The sequence below is a fragment of the Sylvia atricapilla genome, chromosome 6 (genome assembly GCF_009819655.1).
Source record: "Sylvia atricapilla isolate bSylAtr1 chromosome 6, bSylAtr1.pri, whole genome shotgun sequence".
NCBI lineage: Eukaryota > Metazoa > Chordata > Aves > Passeriformes > Sylviidae > Sylvia > Sylvia atricapilla.
This window is the reverse complement of record NC_089145.1, coordinates 29,282,540-29,303,972: the sequence shown is the minus strand read 5'-3', so window position 1 is coordinate 29,303,972 and position 21,433 is coordinate 29,282,540. Positions and strand designations below refer to the sequence as shown.

Here is a 21,433-nt window from a genome sequence, read left to right as displayed (position 1 = left end):
GAGTAGACTTCTTAAAATGAAGGAACAGAAGGGAAAAAAATAAAAGGGCTTGAAGAAGGGTAGATGAAAGAATGCCATCCTGCATGTGGTTAGACTCCACTTTAATTGTGAACAAGGATTTTTGGTCCTGAGGGGATAGATTCCTAGCAGAGTACCTTCTATTCCCTCCCTTTAAGAACAAAAGGCCAGATAATCAAATCACAGAAGCAAGCCAGGGGGAGGCAAAACCACGTGCATTCACAGAGACAACTAAATACCTAAGACATCAAGCACTGTCCTCCTTCCACCCTCCCCCCCAAAGACAAACTCAAGCTGAACACAACCCCAAGAACCTCAGTGCTGAATTAGGAATCAGACCTGACCCTTCATGAGGAACTCAGATGTCTGGGGGGGAACAGACCAATATTAAACCCACCTGTTTCACTGTCTGCCTTTTTGCTGCTCTATCTGACCAGGACTTCAGAAATCAACATTTACAGTATTTGCATGAAGACAAGATTAGACAGAAAAACCACTTGCTGTTAATACTGTCGTTTTTTTAGAAGGGCAGAGTCAGCTTCTATGCCTAGCTGTTCGCAACAATGACAGGAAAAGGCTTCCAGATGACTATGAGCTGCTGATTCAGAAGTTTGCCTTAGAAGGAAGAAAACTCTCAGGCATGGTTAGTCTGCTCCTGGGAGAAAACACCAATTCAGTCTGAGTTTCAAGTACGCATAAAATGCTTAAAATGAACCACCATCAGGAATCTGAAAGAATTACATTGGACTAGCACTCCCCACTCATTCCACTGTAACTCTTCTCATTTTCTCTCTCCAAGGAAATTACAGCAGTTGATATAAATAAATGAAGATCTAATCTGCTTCTGTAGTCTAGTAACAGTAGCATTAGCATTGCATTTTTCAGAGTACTACCACTCTAGGGAGTTTATTTTTTGTTCATAGCACTGCCAGTTTGAAAGCTTTCAAAATCCCACAAACTACATTTCCTCAGGTGCTACTAAATACTAAATATTTCAATAGGTTTTTTTTTAAAATCAGACCTTGTTTTAGTCTCCAATACTCACATTTCCGGCTCCCATAAAATGTCTTATCATTTATGACCTATATTAGAGAGATTTTAGAGCTTTTGGCCCTAGATAAAGGACTAGCAGACATGCACCATGTTTTCAAAAGTTTCAGCAAGTCTCTTGAATGCCCTTACTAATGTAGGGAAGAACAAAAAGAATGTAGGAGCCTGTCTTAAATGCACAAATCAAAAAGCACCATCACTATACAATTATAAATGTATGCACAAACAACATATAAAGGCACAGAAATTATAACCATTTTAAAACTAAGTACTGCTAAGTTACTAGCAGAAAAATGCTTGTCAGACTCGAATTTCATGCTGCTGTTGACAGTTTTGAAAGAAACTAAACTTCTTAAATCTCAATTCCCACTCACTTGGGCATGTCTGCCCTTTCTTCAGAGGGACCAATGAAACTTTGGGCAGAGAAGATCAGAGCAAACAGAATTTTTCTCGGGGTTTTAGTGAGCCATCCCTTAGCTTCTTCAAGTAGTGCAAAACCCACATGCTGGGGAAGAAGCACAGAGGTATCCCAATTTGAAACAGTTAGGCTGGTGCTTTGCATATGTCCCTTAAGAGACAGGATGTACAGGCTCTCTAGTTTACCTGTAACATAATTAATGGGTGGGATGTAGACTTTTGCTTCGTTTCCTATGACAACAGATAAAAAATCTGGTTTGGGGCAGTCTGCTAGACTCAAGTCTTAATTCCTCGAGACTTACACTTCACTTCTGTGGTGGAATATGCACTGATAAGCATTGAGGAAAACACAGTTTGACATGATGCATCACTGAAGTCTGAAAAATATTGTTTGTCCAAAAGAGAGTGGAAATCACCTGTGGAAAAGGAATCAATTTACATGAAGAATATAAAAGCTGTGTATTTATCTAAGGAGGAAAGATTTCCTAAGTAAACAGAGCTTATGCCATTTTGTTCTTTGTGACAGCTCTCTGTCTCCAAGAATTTCTAAGCCTAGCAGCCAACTTCAAATTTAATAAAGAATCTGAAGATTCCAGAATTATGGACTGTCCAGAAATACTATTTTAAAAAAGGGCAACTGTCACAGAGAGTGGAGACTAATACCCTGTAAGTAGCCACTGAAAACAAAGCAGTACCATAGATACATCCTACTAATGAAACATCAGGAAACTCAAAAGGGAAGTCATCCTTGAACCCAACAAAATCCCAATGTGAACATGACAATCTGCTCCTCATGGAACTATTTCAAGGGGAATAAGCAACCTATAAACAAAAAGAAGCAAAGTGTAAGAAAGCTCCCCTCATACACAGATGTATATTTGTGTGTGATTGTGTGTATATATATATATATATATATATATATATGTATATATATAAAAACCACAACCATGAACATTAGTCTTGCTATACATTACATTTTGTATGAGAAGTATTTGACAGAATACAAACAAATTTTTAATAGCTGCTTCTAGACCTTTTGTGGTGTCAAGACTGCTCTACATATCTTATTAAAAAAAAGCTTCCCCTGCTATTCTTTCATTTTAAAAAATATTGATAATTTACAATTTGATCATAATTTCATGTTGTCTGTCATAATGTCATGTTGTCCTGTAGGTAGAAAACCCACAGATTTATTTTCAATTCATCTTTATTGTTAGAGTATCTACTAACCAGTTGGAAAACAAGAAAAGAGGAGGAGGAAAAGAATTTTCCTACTCCAAAAGCATCAAGAAACAAACAAGCAAGGAAACAACAAGGCAAAACAATTACGGACAACAGTCAATTAGTCAAGTATTTCCATTTCTTTGTGATTCCTGATCTATCAGGCCGGTACTTTTATGCTGATGAATCTAGGTGTTGATGAATCTAGGTTTTTTGTATAGAATCCCCACTGAGTGCAGCTTGAAAGACTGCTGTAATCATCACCAGCTGACTTCCTCAGCAGGTCTGTTCCCACCCACATGTCTTGTGCTAACATTGGAACCCGTAACAGCAGTGGTCTGATTCAATAGCTACAGCAGTAAAACATCATACAAACTGTCATGAGTCATTCAATACAGTATTGCCATTTATGTATTTCAGCCAGATTCTGTAGGGTCAGATGGGTGCCAGCACAGCCCAAGGGAAGTACAGGATGTCCCCTTGAGGAAACACTGCCTTGTTAGTACCTCAAACTGCAACCCCCGTCAGACTGGTGGTGGCAAAATAAAGAGCAGTCACATGTGCAAACTACTAACCTCTTATTCCTGTCTTTCAAAGAAAAAACCTGAAGCAAGAGGAGATGTAACAGAGGAAGCCTGAGATGTATTTTGGAAAACTAATGGCTATGAAAAGAATTTCTCTACAAGGTATCTACACAACCTTTCATCTTCTACTTTTTAATAAATTCTGGGGCACAAATTATGGGGGTTTGTTTCAGTATTTATCAAATTCAAACGGGGCTCACAACATTGTGAAAACAGACATCTTTTTTCACACTAGCCAGGACAGCCTGTACTCTACATTCTACCCTTTGAGTACTCTTTGAGACTGTTTTTCAAGAGGCTGAAAACTGGCACAAAAAAGAGCTTAAAAGTTTTCCATCTCAGCCTGAGAATCAAACAGGTGAGTCCAAAAGGCTTTTTAACAACAGAAGCTTTGTTCCTCAGTAAGAAGCCTGCCTATCTCATGAACTGGAAAAAGTAAAGCTGTGACACAGAAGACTGGAGAAATACAAATTGCTTCTAGTACATAAATTTCAAAGCCAAAAATTTGTATTCTCACTCCCTAAATCCCTACCCTTACAAGCAGCCAACTCTGTGCGGGGCAGTTTCAAACACTCACAGAAGCATCACTGGGAACAATCCATCAACATTTTTACAGCTGCCTTTTTGTCATGCAGAAAGGCCATAACAGGAATTTTATTAATGAACAAAAGCAACTTAGAAATTCTTACTGAGGATTTCTATGGCAGGGAAAATATTTTTATTACATTACAAAGAAATCAACAAGTTTATCTGAGCATATGAGAGGTGCTACTAACTACAGTATCATCTCCTGTGATGTACTATGAGAAACACAAAGCTTGCAAAATTCAAAGTCTCCCGAGTCTGAGCTCCACTCCACACACCAGAATTTAGTTTCCGTATGGGTCCTTTTGGGTTTATGCACTGCTGTACAGATGTCTAAAAACCTCTCCCAACGGCTTATAGGAATGCAGTAGAGAAGGGAGATGGGAAATGGGGATGGAAGGATGCACCAGGAATAGGGGAAGAGGAAATCAGAATAAGAAGAGTTAAAGAAAATTCATAGCTTCTGCTGTCAAGGCCTTGACTCTGAAGAGGCATTTTCCAATTTCAATTAGCAAAAACAATGGGAAGAAAAAGCATAATTTCACTGCTAGATTAATCTCATGCACGGACTTTACAGGTATGTATTATGCATATAGCTGGAATTTAAACTGCTATTCAGATAAAGCAAAAACCAAAATACAGTGTCATCAGCAATTCTTGGAAGAAACCAAATTTAAGACAGAGTAAGACATCGATTCTCTTTTTATCCAAGCACAGCAACATATTTGCACACTGAATACTTTTCATATATTAAGAAATGCTGACTGCAATAAGCTACTATTCATTAGGAAGTCTTCTATGCACAGGAAACTTAGAATATATTTTCTGAAAGAATAATTCCCTTTCTTTTTGCTAGTTCTTAAACCTAGACATTGATAAGGACTACTTCCCATGATAAATGACCTCCAAATTAGATGTCACAAATAACACCACTGAAGAACCACTGAACTCTCTTTCTTTACAAAGGCAATATACAACTCCACAAGACTCCTGGCACCTATACAGCTAACCTTGTTTTCAGAAGAGTTACATTCATGTAATAATTCTGTCCTGTGAAAAGCTGGCTTGTCCCTAACCAGGGCTATTTAGAACACGGATTTCAACATAATGAGGGTTGTAACTTTATAGGGACTTGGAGCAGCCTTGCAGTACCACGAGCAGTGCATTCCTGAAACTCTCCTATACCAGTGTAATGTCAACAGAAAAGGCTGAGTGGTGATGTAATGTCTGAGGCCATGCCAGAGTCAAGACACTTTTTGTTTGATTCACAAGGTACAAGTTATTTCTCCCCACCCCCGCCTTTTTTAAACAGGCAATACGCAGTTGATTTTACAGCCACAAGCGTTATGGAGCCTCACATTATCTACACAGGGAAAAAACAGCAATGAACCGATAGCATTCAGCATTGTGACTCAGGCAACAATTCTTGAGCAAGAAAACCTTTTGGACTATTTTAGTTTGGAGAGTGGTTGTGTTTTTTGTTTCCTTTCTGGGCCATTTTTTTTGCTGTTGCCCATCGTTATAGCCTCTGAGGCTCCTACACTTAAAAACACATTTGGGTACCTAAAGTTCTGCAATACTTTCTGTATCCTCAGATACGAGAAGATATTTTCTATACCAGCCTAGCAACTAAAAATCCTTACTATTTAATCTACATTTCCCAAATTCTAATGCTGACAAGAAGAATATAAACTCACCTAGCACTGTGACATGATGAGAGAGTCTCGCACATTTAATATTTGTATGTTATCAAACACTTGTGTATACTAAAGTCAGTGGGACTTGGGTGTATAAATAAACTGGTTTTAAAATTCTGGACCTGGATGCCTGGAAGGATGGATAAATTATGTTCTCACACAAATCTCTACAGCCAACAAAGGGCAGTGGGAGATGAGAGTCATGCTTGATTCATCCACCCTACCTTACCTCTCTTTCAGAGCTGTATGACCCAAGTGAGCTCCACAATAATGCAAACACAATACTATTTTGAACCCATTTATCAACCAACAGCAGAGCTCTTCTTCAAAGAGTAGAAAAACTAGTGTCATGTGAATTAGCTTATTACACCAATGACAAGGACAAAAGAGTTCTGAGAGGAGTGAATGAAGGTAGTTTTAAAAGGGTGCAAATAAAATATCAGCTGAACAATGCCTCTCAAGCTTTGGCAGCTGCAAAGAAAAGCACGACTGTGGCATTTCTAGGAAAAATGCTCATATACATACATACATACATACATACATACATACACACACACACACATACTGCTCATTAACTTTGTAATCAAGTTCACAAGGACTAGGACAGTGCTTTTTGAGGAGAACAATAACTTGCAAGGCCACAAAGAGGAACAAAGCTGTTCATCCTCTAAGATATCCTCTAAGACCCCGTCACTTAGCTCGTGCTGCAACTCATAATACCTGCAACAACTCAAAATCATAGAAGCATTTCAGAATATGTTTTTAAACTTAAAACCCCCAAAAAAAACCATAGCAATTTTTTAAGTTTTAAGTGAGCCTTCCTGCATTTTGTACCTTAAAGCATTAATGATATATCATTCTTTGTTAAGAGGTTTCAATCTACTTGCATCTCAGATGCTCCAGTAAAAGGAGGTGGAATATAGACCACTGCATGCCTGCTGGTAGCAGGCTTCCCTCCAGAGTGACACATCAGGAGTTCTGGCTCCAAGTCCTTTTGAGTACCTATCACAATCTGTGAGCACTAAAAAAACAATACTGAGAAAATATTAGAAAATCTAAACCCCATCAACACACAAACCAAACTGTTCCCCAACTAGTAGTCCGTGTTCTGTTTCTGCAAAGAAATTTCATCAATTTAACACACATACCTTATCAAAGTAAGAATAACACTTTGGGTCATTTTGGGAACTTAAGCATTTGGCTCCTTAAGATATAAGGGCAATATCCAAGAGAACTCTTAAACTGTGTGCTTGCAGCTGAGGATCTGCTCATTTCTGCCATACCAGAATGCAATCCATATGGAACAGGACATTATTTACCTTTACTGTAGATTTTCACCACTGTAATAAAACAAATTTCCAAAGGCAACCCAAAACTAACAGTTATGGGGTTTTAAATTCTGATGGTCATAATTTACAAGAAAACTTGTTTTCTATGTACAAACTTCGGAGAAAGATTAGCAAAGGCCATAGCTCTGTGAGGAGCTGAGTCTCACAGAGCTGAAAGGCCATATCTCCACCTCTCATCTATCTTCTCATCCCTATATCACGTCCAAACTCTTGTTAGAGCTCTCTGAGTGTCAGTACAAGTCATTTACTCAGGAAAAGATGTAAATGCTTTTGCCAAGTTAGGAAGGGGTACCAGTGAAAGTTCTTACATCACTTCTGCTGGACAAGAAAGGCCTCCCCCTTTCAACAGTTCACTTTTTTCCTAATGCAATTGCATTCTAAGCACTGATGAGTTAAGGATAATCCTTTCTTATTAGAGTTAAAATATAGTATAGAAATGCAACTTTATGAGATGAACTACTTGTGCAGACAACACATAATAGTTTTTGAACACAGGAGACTCAATTTTTAATTGACTGTGTTCTGTGAGAAAAGTAAAATCTAACTAGACAGCTTAAAAGAGAAAAAAATATCAAGTTGGCAGTTTAATGAAGACGAAAAGAAGAATCGAAGACAGAGAGAATCAGAGGTTCGATGTGAAAAAACTGCTAAAGAAGCCTTCCTACCATAAGTGCCACTCACAAATTGAAAGCAACTTTCTTATTTACAAGTCCCCTCAAGTGAGCCTTAGCAGACACAAAATTTTGATCCTATGAGGAAATACAGCTAAGGTATTCTGCGAAGCTTACTTTGCATGGATCCCAAGTGAAAGACATCCTTTATAAAGGTTAAGAACAGCAATATTAAAAGGCGGAGGTGACTGGATCCAGATTAAATTGGATACAGCATTATTTCTTCTTTTGATGAATTCTGATTTGCAGGGGTGAAGACTTGTTTACATTATACCAAAGCATACTAATTGTACAGAAGGGAAAATCTAAAAAAAATGTTACTTTTTTATTCACCTTGTCTATCTCACAGCAGGTTCGAACTCTAACCTTCTTTTCTAGACATACCTACAACTGGAATTGGGTTCTCTGTAAAAGGCAGTCCCGAAGGGCTATCCTAGTGTTGACAGTCTTAGCCACTGAATTTGAACATCACTGGAGAGTTTCAGACACAGAATTGGAGTACCTGTTGGCATTTTCTGAATTCATTATAATTTTCCTTCCAGTTAGAAGATGGGTATGAGTTTGTGTCTAAATGCCAAATTCCACATCTCTCTAACATTCCATATAAAACTTCATCATCCCTATTAGCTTCATATAGCTTTATGAGAGAATATAATTGTCTCTTGCTCTGATTTCCAACTCATTACCAGCATTATGTGCTGCTACTTATCTGAACAGAAAGTCTGTCAAGCCACAAGAATATAAAGGATTTTTTTTAAATGCAGGCTCCTGAAGTATTGTAGCAGCCTGATACAGAACAGACATACTCCTCCTATTAAAATAATACCATACCCATTAGAAAATGCTTTAGAAAGCATGCTTTAGTAACAAATGAAAAGCTAAATGATGTGTCAGAGTGTACACAGCTCTACACTGAGTTCCAGAGAAAAGTGTGTTATCTTTAGGCTGACTAAATAATGGACCACAAATTGTCAGTGGTTTTCTTCTTAACCAACACATTTCCTCATGTTTTATAGTAAGCCCTCAATGGTTTTAAATGAGTTTCATTATGACATTTTCACACTCCTGTCAAAAAATATTCAGAGCTAAAGAACATTGCTCAACATCAGTTACGTGAATATATTTCCTACTTGCAATCTGAAAGAAGCTCAACTCTGCCTCCTGCAGCAGCACCAATAAAATTAGTGATGAAATTCTGACTGCAGGAATTTTGCTGATGACAGTTTGGAAATTTTCAAATCATAGTTTGATACGATTATAGCTTGAAAGTACCTCTTTTGTCCTTAAACAGTGTCTGTGGTCATTAAATACAGCTGTCTAAGGACACTATCTGGCTATAGAATCATATGAACTTCTGTTAGCCACTTTATGTGTGACCTATTTCTTTGTGATGAGTAGTAGGGGCAGGGCTCTGCCTCAGTGAAGTAACAGACTACTCTTTCCTAACCACCTGCCATCACCACTTACAGAACACTGACCCACAAACACCTATCCTACCTGATCTAGTAGTCAATTACTAGAAGAGAAACACTTTAATCTGAAATAAGAATTAATAACTCTATAAGTACATAATATTTACATTTCGTGGGATTGCCTCTATGTCACTCCATAACAAAACTGAAATGCAAGGAAGATGCTTCCTTATCATATGTAGATGAGTAGATAACATTGTATTAATTGAATCTAAAAAGACAGCAAATATTTTTTCTGAATATAATCTTCCAAGTAAGAATTAGATCATATCAAATAATAGGTAAAATTTTTTCATGTGTTTTGGTGCATGTTTTCCTTCTTTCACAGCCCACATTGCAAAACAGTTTTGAACAAGCCTGTACATGTCCTGCTTCCTGTGTTATCTCCTGAATCAGAAAAAAGCCATCCTCACAGAGGTGTTCTCAGTCATGGAAACTCTGGAGACCCAGGGCACATCCCTTGCTTATTACCTGATCACGATCACCTGCAAAACAGCAGCTCTTCATAGTACAGGAGTTGAAGTAGCCCTGGTTGTCGAACTGGAAGACAGGCAGGCGGCAGTGGATGTCGTAGAGCACCGGGGGCAGGCGCCGGCGCAGCGCCAGCAGCTGGGTGCCGTTACTGTTGAACCGCACGCTCATGGCGCTCTGCAGGGAAAGGTTCCCACCATAGCGGAGCAGGGAGCTGGGGAAAGACGAGTGGGAGCAGGTGAGATGGGCTGCACACATCAACTCGACTACTTAAAGACAGAACTCTCTTTAATCTTATTTAGGCACTTCAAACAAACAAGCCGAGTAAACTAAAACCTTACTTAGTTTCTGCTTTAAAGCATCAATTCCTGAAAAATCTTAATATGAAACCTGAATGACAAGCTACCAAAATGCTATGACTGCAAAGTCTTCAGCAGAGAAAAGTTAAAGACTGTGAGTAGTTTTGTCAATAACGAATGTATTTCCTGCATAGGAACAAAGTTGGACAGAGCACTTAGCCTTAAAAACGTTGTTCTTTTACTTCTGGGATGTCTGCCTTTGAGACTGACACTACCATCACTCAGCCGTTTTTGTTAGCTGGTTCTTGAATCCAAGAAGTCTTTTACCCTTGCTCTGGCACCAGATGGCATTTTCTCCAAATGTAAACAGGCTGGTCATTCTCTCTCTTCTGCTTCTATTTATATCTCTACAGGGCATCATAGGATGTTTAAACTCCACAATCAGCTCCAGATGTCTTAAATAAAAGGACATCTTACTAAGATATTATTGCAAGAAATGCTAAAAAAAGTCACTTAGCTAATCTTGAACCAGCTTCATCTAAAAATACTGCCAAGTAGGCAAGACAATTATGTTATCACATGACATTACCTAAAACTCTCATGTGGCAGGTTTAGCTGGTTTCCTTGTCCCATATAAGGCTGTATGCTCAGAGCTGGAGTATTTGTATTCATTCTTATTGTCATACACAAAAAAACCCCAAACCAAAGATTCACAATTTTCCAGACTCTCTCCTTAAAAAAAGTACCAGAAATGTAATTTGTTCCATAAAGGAACCTTAAGTTAATCAAAGCACACCTTAAATGCAACTCATACCGATTTTCTGTTCTTTTCAAAGACTTTATTCAATCTGTGTATTTAAAATTATTGTGTATATGGAAGGCAAGACAGAGATGGAAGACATTTTATCCGCTTTTTTGTTCAGTGATCACTGAAACCTCCCTAAACAGTACTAGAGCTCCATTTTTTGTTAACAGTTCTGTTTTGAGCAGTAACCATCAAATCTTGTTGAGAGCTGTGACTTTTATGCCCCTTCTTGACCAGAAGAAGCATGCCAGCTCAGAATTTGTAAATTCTAGAGGGAAGTTTATTCACAGACTTTAATGCATAATATTTTCTGATACAGCCATTTGCGCCAACAATTGTGAAAAATGAGTCACTCCACATGGATGGGAAGCCACATTCCACGCAGGTCGGAACATGCATCATCGCCAGAGATACTAGTAAAGTTAAAGGACCATTGTTCCTAAGCTAGAGTTAAACAAAACCAACACAAAATAAAAGACTCTACACAATGAATGCCCTAGAAATATGCCGCTCTCACACACATACACACCCTTTGTGAACTGAACAGTCAAAGCCAGAGTGCCACAAAGGCACCAGAAGTCACATTTTCAAGGCCAACTAACTAGTAAGTTCTTCAGCCTGGGCACCAAAGCTTCAGAACACTTCTATCAGCGTGAACAGTTCTGGTATCTCATGTTCTCCTGCATGGCAAAGTTGCCAAGCTTTTTTAAATCATGTTCAAGGGAGTTAATTAAAACATGAGAGAATTTAACATAGAAACTATAAGCTTAGAGACAAGGATTTAGGATCCCTCTCTCAGCCCTAGTTTCTTTGAATTGTGACCAATAAAGTACTCAGCTCAAAATACTCAGTCAGATATTAAAAATCAAAACAAAACAGGATAACCAAAACACATATGACATTTTTGCCTCCCCCTCTTCTGACAGCTCTTAGTAAGCCATCTTTTTTTATATGGAATTTTCCACTTCCTTAGAAAAAGACAAACAAATAAGCTAAAACATCATAAACCCCCAAAAACCTCAACCCAACCAAGAACTCAAGAAACAGGCAGAGGAAATAATCCCAGATTTTTCTGGCTAAGAACGTTTTTAATAAAAATATATGAGTTGTCCAACATGAGTAAGAAGGTTATAACAAAGATGTACCAACCAGATTTAATGTTTAGGTGCAGCCACTGCTACACCAAGATTAAGCTTCTCTCCTCATTACCAGTTCTCTCTCTTAATCCAAATCACAACACAGAATTCTCTTCTGCCTGCAAATGAGTGAGCCTACCAGATGCCCCATTCTTTCAAGTCTTCATGCAAAGTTTCCATGGTTACTAGTATGAAATCATTTGAGATTTTATTTTATGGCAATAGGAGTGCAATATTAAACTGGCTTCCATTCTGCTTACAGATGTTTCATTAAGCTCCTATAGCAGCCAAAGGTACCAAAGTAAACATTTAGAATTTAATTCTGTATTGTGTTGCAGTAACTTCAGTGTAGCAAAGCTCCAAAAGAATGTTTTACTTCAGAAATTAAAGGAAGGAAGAGAGACTAGAACTACAGAAAAAATTATCATATCCACACATGGAAAGTCTAGAACTAAGGAGCTGCATAGTTAGTACTCCTCAAAAGATCCAGTTTTGCCCGCCTCAGACCCTCACTCCACACAATTCAGCCACACATGTAATGGAAATACAGTTCCTGCTGATACAGAAAGGAATACTAAAATAGCTGTTTGCCATTCATTCATAATAGAAGATAATGGCTTTCCCCACTTGCCTTAATTCTGGCCCCAAAAGTCTGACACTATAGCTCCAAGTGCAGCATTTCACTGTACTAACACAAGACAGCAGTTTTCTGTTTTCTCCACTTGGCTGCGTCCTGACTGCTTCCTCTCTGCCTCTTTGAAAGGACTTGTTAAATTTACTGCACAGCATTTTACTTTAACAAACTCTGAAAAGAGGCAGCAGGTAGTCAGGTGGGAGTGAGGTGAACAAACTGACACAAGCCCCCACCAAACATCCATTTCCTAATCCAAACAGAGGAAGAACATTTGCTCACTCTGTCTCCTCCTGGGACAGAATACCTGAGAGATATGTTCACAAATAAGAGGGGGGATGTGTATGGAGGGAGTGTAGCACATGGCTCTATCTTGGTGGAAAAGCTGCTCACCTAGTTCCCAAACAGAGGACATATAAAGGATTTGAGATATCTCTCTTTCTATGCCTTATACTGCAGGCATTGCACATGGTAGCAGTACTGAGAACTGAGGAACCCTAAGACTTTGGTAAGTTCCATCATAAAATTTTGTTGATTTTAGAACAACCATTATGGTTTTAGGAAAAAAATAATAATTGCCTGAGATACCTTCTAGAGTTATCCATCTCCATCAAAACTGCAGGAAAAAAGCAGTCAGCCCTCTCCAAGAAAGAAGCCAGCAGAGGTTATTTTTTACAGCATTAAGCTACTATTACTACTTGTTAGTACTCAAGAGGATGTCCGAATCAAGAAGCTCTAAAGACCTTCAAGTTAATCAGAGTGAGAGCTTCTGCACTTTCTTTTGTTGGGGGGTGGGGAGGGGAGAAAAAGAGAAGTACTGTGTTTAAGCATGTTCAAATGACTATCCCCTTTCTCACTTGCACCAGGGTGTTGCTCTGTACCTTTAGTCAGTGTTCCTTTTGGATTTTTTCACACAGGATTATGTGGGGCAGTGTAGACATGTTTGGATTCGTTGCTCATGTTAGAACTGCCATTTCTGCCTGCCCCTTGCTGCAAGCACTAACAAAAGAGTTTCACAGGCAACACCTTGTTGCAGTTACTAAAAAGTTGACTGATGCATCATGCCAGAAGCAATACTCTCATCTTGAAGACACAGACCATGACAGCTACTGAGAAATCTGAAGGCAATACTAAAAGGATACTTCTGAAAAAGATGACTGCTCTTTCTGCCAGAGGCATTATTTTTATGAATCCAAAGCTAGACTACTTGGATTTACTCTGCTTCCAAATTTGGCTCACCCAGACAGCTATGGAATGCTGATGTTGCCTACCAGCTCTGGAAGCAATAGAGAGAGAGACACATGGACTTCTGAGTTTTTAAAAAAGTCATATTGTATGATTAAGAGAAATATTTAGTCCACAGATGGAATGCTGCAATCCAAACACACATGCTGGAGCTGGGGGGAGGCTGAGGAGGGAGAGAATGGACGATTATCTGCAAGATGGTCATTTCCGTAGCTGGATAGGCTGCACGCAGGCAGCAGGCAAGGGCTAACTAAACACCAGCTCGGGCAAACAATGGAAGGCTTTGAATCCACGAGTAGCACAACTAACGTAAATAATTTGGTTTCTACTGGCAGTTAGTGGGGTGAGGGAAGGAGCAGTATCACTGCATTGCAGTACAGACACTGTCCTTGGGACAGGGGTGTCGTTTTAGAAAAGAAATTAATTAAGCAAGGGAAAAATGCTGGTATCATAAAAAGCAGTGAGTGAGGCTAAGTTGATGAAAGAATGACCTTAAAAGGAAAGAATGAACTGAATGCTCGTAACTAATACACACCATTGCATACAACTGTGTTTGTCAGCAATTCTGTAACCACAAAATTGAGAAACTTCTAACTGTGCAAAAAAATAACTGGAATGAAACTTGGCAAATAGAATTTTGGCCTGGAAAACTGCAGAAAAGTTTGGGGGTTTATTTGCAAGAAATGTGTTTAAAAGCACATAATTCATATATAGTCTGAAGCAAATACTAAGAGCCAAATTAACCAGTAACAGAAAAGTCAGCACAATATCAATAATCACGCAGACCTTTTTATCAGAAATCTCAAGATAGTTTTTGAAAAGTAAATAAATTGTGTCTAAGTGTACAGCATTTCACTGTAAGTATTCTAAGCATTAACAAATGAGAAGGAAGTCCATCAGTGTCTGAAGACCAGAAGGTATACAAGCCATACTCAAGATTTTATTATTTTTCAGAAAAAAGCTAATTTTTCTAAATTCTGTCATCACTACTTCTGATTATCTTATTGCCTTTACAAGAACTGTCTCCAAGAATCCTTACCAACAGTCACAGGTATTTGCTTGGACATTAAACAATAACCAAATAAAAGAAAGGCTGTGTGCTATTAGCAAAACTAAACATCTTTGCTTCTAAAAAAAGAGTACAATTAAAATCAACTCCATCCACCAACACGAGAGAAGTACAGAATTCAGGGTGAAGATTCTGCATGTTCAAGAATGTGACATTTCTTTGTTGTTTACTGTTAGGGTCAGAAACATATAAACTAGTTCAAAATGGAATCTCCCTATCATTAATGAACTTTCATGCATGGCAAACTCTAAGGTGAATAGAAGCTCTGCTGCTCCCTCCAAACCATGAGGGCAGTATTTTAATTTGTTTAATAACTGAGATTCTTATCTGATAACACTTCAGAAACTGGAGCCCTAAAAACATCAACAACCACCATTTATGTACCCAGAGCAACCCAACAATGTAACAGCAAACAAAGGCTTGCCCAGTTTGGCCCTTACGACCTAACTGAATCACTGGATGAAAATGTTGCTACATCACTGATCTTAGGCAGGTGTCCAGAAAGCATTATGATTTCCTGTATTCTGCCTTTATTCACAGGAAAATAACACAAGAATTTCAGTATTCAGAGGAAGATGGCAAGAGCAGAGGCTTAAAGTATACTTAACTCTCCCCCTCATCTGTATTACTTTTATCCTTTCAGGATTTAAGGTTATTAAAAGACGGAACATTACAAAATTTCAACAGTAGCAAATGACAACAAGCATTAAAAAAAACCCCACCTGTTTGTTTAAATGTTTCACATCCTCCTCCAACTCTAGCCAAGTTTTGTTTTGGTCTTATTATAAACCTGTTCCCAAACATTCTCCTGCCCCAGGCTGGCCCTCACTACGGACCTGCAGGTCAGCAGGCACAAAAATGTCCTATTCTCACTCTCTGCTTGAAACATGTAGGTGTTACTGTAATATAAGAAATAAATGAGATCCAGTAAGCAGATCATTTGTTTTCCAGGAAATAACCACAAACCCCGAAACAGTAACAAAAAACCAAAACCTCAATCAAACAGCAACAAAATTTAGCCAGATCAAAAAAAAAAGAAACTAAAGAATACAATATAAAACACAACTGGTCAACAGCCAGAAACAAACTAGCTGAAATACCTGACCATTTCCATCTTTTTCTAATCCCTAAATTCTCTGATCAGAGTCCATTATTCAGCCTGTTCAGAAATAGCACCTTGTAGGATGGAGTACAGACTGTGACAGAGAACACTGCTCAGCTAATCCAGCAAAACACAAAGGAGCAGGTTCCATCAGATAACCAGACAGAGAAGATGCAAATACCGCCAGACGTGGCATGGGAGGATGACCTTTAGGCCAAATAAAGGAGCAGGATGTGTTCCCAAAACCAAGCATTCACCTAAGTCGTTACAACACAAAGAACACGGATATCAGAGAACGCTACCTTAGTAAAATAATCTGACTGAAAAAGTTGGCAATTTATCCTGAAGAATGAAGCCATTTTCATACCTCATGCAAAACCAGTCACGTGTCAATATTGCAGTCCTATGACACATTTTTCCTACACAGTGCTGTGCTGCAATTGTTGTCTTGCATTAGGAAAGCTGAGTAATATCAGCCACGGATTTGTTCTCTTATCCAATAATATATATACACTCACTTCCCTGCTTTTCTCTAGTGAAGCTGCAGGAATTTTTAATTTACAAAGACCACACAAGCAGAAATTAAAGAAAATAGCAGCAAGAAGAAAGTAGGCCTTTCTTTTGACAGGAAAATTGCCAAGACGCAAAATGCTCCTGCAGTAGAAGAGTCCAGTCTTGAACTAGTAAAGCTTTTACCTCTAGTAGGTAAAAGATTAATATAAATTTTCACCTAAAGCTAAATGAATGCAACTGCAGACATAACTTTGGACTCATCAGGTTGGTTCCACCACAGTTTCCCCTAGACTGATGTTTCAAAGACTAATTCCCTTCTATTACAATAGGGTTAAACTAATATTTCAGATGTTCACCTAGCAAATGTACTAAGAGGATCTCTCCTTTGATTTCAGTCACTAATCGTTTCTTTTTCATTTTCCTTTCTCCTTGCCTTTCTTTTTAGACAAAAATAACTTTCCCTTTTACCTCCCTCCATATTAAATAGAGGTATAGAGGTGATTAGGGCAAGACTTAAAACAATTACAGCCTTAAGAAAGCCCTCTACAAAAACCCATTCAATCTGAGCTTCTTTTGAACAACAGATTATACTTATAAAATTTGCATTACAAGGACAATACATTGCACTTTAAATTCTTGCTTTAGAAAGACCTGGGTGCTAAAGTATTTCAAAGCTAACAAAAAGATTAAGCACCATGAGGCTTTTGAAGTAGGCAGTTTTCCCTTTTCCTGATACAGGAAAAACTGAGGGCAAGAAAGGTCAGCCAATAGACCTAACCAACACTGTGAAACCAAACCAGGTTTCCTGACTTCTTGTTTACAGTTACACACAGTGTTGAATATCTAAAACCTCTGCTTGTAGGAGCAAGCTGGATCCCACAGAGCAAAGGGACAGTATTGAGCTCCAAGTACCTGCCAGAACCAAGAGTGCTAATGTGAGGATGCTGATAGGTGTGAAAAAGTTTCATCTTCAAATCAGAAAATCCCCGTGAAGATGATGGAGACCAATCGAGACAGAAGAGGCCAAACAGAAGGATGACCACAGTCCTATCTGAGAACAAGAAACAATTAAAAGCTGAGCTACTAAGAACACTCTTTTTTATTATACAATTTGAACCTCAGTTCTCCAAAATTCAGTTGTGTGTCTAATCAACAAATCCAGGGATCCTAGAGGAAAGGTAAAAATCTTTCTAAAGATTTTTACTCCACTCCAGGAAGGATACCAGCCCAAACACAGAGAAAGCTAAGCTACACACTCTATCCCAAGAGGGTTGACAAGGTCATGCATAAAACAGGACTGGAAATGAAATATGGAGTGCATGCATCTAAAACAGAAACTAAGTTAGAGGGCTCTTCCTATGGTATGGTTCCAGTAAATTCCACAATAAGGACAAGGCATAAGGGTGGGAAAAAGAGACTACAGCACCTGTTCCACACACATAAATACCAGGCGGTATTTGGCAGACTTGCACATTTAAGTATTTCCAGACTATCTATTAGGTGATGCTCACACCAACAACAGAAATTGCTGTTTCAGAATAAAAAAATATTTATAAATTCACTGATTTGCATATTTCACAACTTTAGGCTGCACTCCTATCTTTAAAGAAAAAAAAAAAAAAAAGGCAAATAAAAAGCATCAATTGACTGAAGATGGCAACCACAAAAAAGTCTCCACATGCAGGAAAGTCATCAACATGACTAAAGCCTTGATGATTGTCATCACCTCTCTTTGCCCAAAGTCAAAAAAGACTCATTTGCAAGTACTCCCTTTTTTCAATCAGTGAGAAGAAAGAAAGACACAGGAAACTACCTTAGATATTTCTAACTCTAAAACAAGTCATTGATTTTGGCTAAATTTGTGGCAAATATTTTGGAGATATATATGTTTACAATAAGAAAATCAAAGCCAAAAGCCATCCAAAAAGTACTACTCCCCCAGATGCCATTACTATTCAAATTTTCTTTCAACGCAGTCGAAAGATTCCCAGAAAAATTCAATCCCCATGAACCTTAGCAATAATCAGCTCACTTTCTACCACATTAAAGGGAACTTTTGAAAAATAATGGAAGACTAATAGAGGGGAAAGTATCTATATTTAGGTTTTGTGTAACTTGTGACAAATATGCCAAGCTGGATCTGGTTAGGAGATCTTCAAACTCTGGGCTGAGAAACTGATCAGTGGAGCTGCCTCAGCAGCACAGAAGTGTAACATATGAGGATGGTACATGTGTGGGATGAGTTCTATTTCCTGAACTGCAAGAGAAGACAAATAGTTATTTGAACTATTTGAGTTGGTGTGCTTGACCCATATTGCTGAGTTCCAAAATAGCACTTGAAATTTGTTATACTGTAACCTAAATAAATGGATTACTTTAAGCAGCATCAAGTTAGTCAAAATTTACAACAAATTATTTGACTGGGAAGAGAAAGAAATGATAAGCCTGACAATGAACAAGTGGTTGCCAAGATACACACATTTCTCCTGCAGTCCTTAATAGAGTGCTCTGTTCAGAGCAGGACTGACAAAGGTCTCCAAAGAGAAACATGCAGCACACTTCTATTGCACTGAAATAATTGAAACAGGTATTTGCCAATTCAATATGTAGTGAATTGTACCACCTGCAGGAGCTTTGGGAATCCCAAAGCATTCACACTGGAAGTGATGACAGTCAGAAGCTTCTTTCCTTCACATGAAAAAATCAAAATGCAAAACAGTCAAAGTAAAGCCTTAAATATCCTCATACTATTCCTGTCATCATGTAACATCTACAAATTCTACATGAAGAAAATTCCCAATCCACTCGCACTAGCTTCTAAGGAAAGAGCCCTGAACCTCAGTAAGGTCACTGCCAGAAGCAACCCCTGTGGCTAGCCTGGAATAAACACCCCCAACACAATCACCAACAATACTGGATCCTTCACACTTGCAGAAGCTCAGTATTTCATCCACCATATCAGATATCTTGGTAACACACAGATAAAAGAAGGCAACAGTTACTTTGTAGAGTGAGCTCAGGAAAGAAAGGATAAGAACTCAGTACATGTGTGAGCATTTCTCAGAAAATAACTGCCATCTCTGTTCTTCTGGTGTGATCTTTAAGGATCAAATACCTTGAAGGTATGACCCTAGAAATGAACCACTGGAGACCTCAATTATGGATTTGTACTCAGTTATGATGCTGTGTTTATGACCTTAGAATACCTTCAACACCACCACACAGATTTTCTAAAGTCCTCTCTATGCAATGGGTTACAAATATCACCTGTGGTACAGAGTTGCAAATACTCATCATTCCCCTTTCCTTCCTTTCCCTTGCACATCCATTCATTAAAAATAAACCCTAACACAATTAACCATGCCTTTATTCAGAGATAATGTTCAATCCTCTCTTGCAAAGCTGGTCTATTTGACATGCATTTAACTAAGCTATGAAGAACCGTTCTCTAATTTCCTGCAGTTCTGGCAGCTGCCACTCCTATTTTGATACTGAGAGAGGCCTCATAAACCTGACACCTAGCTTTTCCTACTACAGGTCAATCTAATACCACCTGCAAGATTTCTGTGTCCAACAGTGTTTTCCTCTTGGTGTCAGACCACTGATACAAAACCAAAAAAAGTAATACTCATCAGGTCTTTGAAAGGCTGGGAAATAAATGAAGTAAAAGAAACTACAAGTCAAAGCAATCAGGAGCCAAGAACTGGATTTTCAAAAGTATCTGTGATTTCCAATACATGTGGACCAGAAGTAATGGATTTAATAGATTGTTTTAAGAGTTGGATTGTGTTTACTTGCAGCACAATGACTCAGCTGAACGCCTGGTAATTAGCACTTGACAGAAAAGCTCTGTTCAAGACAAAGACTTTAGGAAATATAGTCAGTTCAACACCAGCAGTACAGTGCAGCCACACCTTCAAAGTCCTCCACACCTTGGCAAGATTGACATACATAAACCTGAACATTCATAAACCTGTTAAGAAGAGTTCTCTCTCAAGATACCTCTGAATCTATCTTGTTTACTACAGGGAAGAAATTTCTATATCTCTACATTTTTCTTACTGTTTAATGAGCTAATCACTAGGTGATGCACTAATATCTAACATGAATTCCTTGTCCACAACTTGAGAGTTTGCTTCTCTAAATTCTCAGAGCAAGAGGCAAATTTAATGTTAGTTTAGAGTACACTAAGAAAGTCTTCTTGATTGGTCTTTTTTGAGACACAAATATTCATTCAAGGTGAACTAAAAAAGTTTGTTGAATTGGGCTCTAAACTGCAGTTACTTGTCAGCCATGACAAAGAAAGAAATCAAAGCTGAAATAATGTTCCTTTTGGATTTATCAGTAAAGACTTGATGGAAAACACCAAAACTGACATTTGTTTAACTTGGGCTTATTATGATTTGCATAGTTCAAAACAAAATAGCTTTAAAAATATGCCATAAGGATTACAATCACCAAGGAATACTGGGCTTGGCCTGTAGCTCAAGGATATTTTTAACTCATCATTGGGCTTTTAAAGTACATGGACTTGAAAGAAACTATGCAGACATCTCCTGAACTTTCAGAAGAATCTTAAAAAAGGTGTATTGTGTGTAAGCATTTCTACCTCACTCAGAACTGAATCCAGTACTTGAATTAGGGGGACAAATGTGTTTCAGATCCCAAAAATAAAATCTGGGGTTCTGGAACAGTGTTTTACTCCAGGAACACAAAAAGTCAAATGTCAAAAGGAAAAACTCTCTGCTTATAGTTTATTCTTATGAAACATGCAGCCTCAGAAGGTAAATCATCCCCAACTTTGGTCAGGTTCCACTTCTACTTAGTAAAAAGCTGGTAAAGAACATGCTGAGGAGGCAAAAAAATGGAAGGTTAGTGCAGCAAAAGAAACCACAGCAAGTAAAACAGAATGTGCAGAATGCCACAAACAGCTGAACATATTTAATAGTTCACTGCTCCTCAAATGAGGACACGTTTCCTTCTTATGTCCCCTTCGCAGCCTTACAGGCCTTACTCTCTCTTATCAATGGTTTACAGTCGCCAGTGGACTCTCCCTGAATCAAGTTCAACTTGCTAGGCCATAAGGAACTTGCTAGTT

The 21,433-nt window shown here is 38.4% G+C and overlaps 1 protein-coding gene across 2 annotated transcripts in view; it reads right to left on the bottom strand.

The window, feature by feature from the left end:
• Nucleotides 1-21,433, bottom strand: part of DCAF5 (DDB1 and CUL4 associated factor 5) — a 68,572-nt gene that overhangs the window by 24,010 nt on the left and 23,129 nt on the right. For both annotated transcript variants that reach the window (XM_066321355.1, XM_066321356.1), the window contains exon 6: nucleotides 9,536-9,749. In XM_066321355.1, the coding sequence (XP_066177452.1) occupies nucleotides 9,536-9,749 (214 nt within the window). The remainder of the gene's footprint in view (nucleotides 1-9,535; nucleotides 9,750-21,433) is intronic.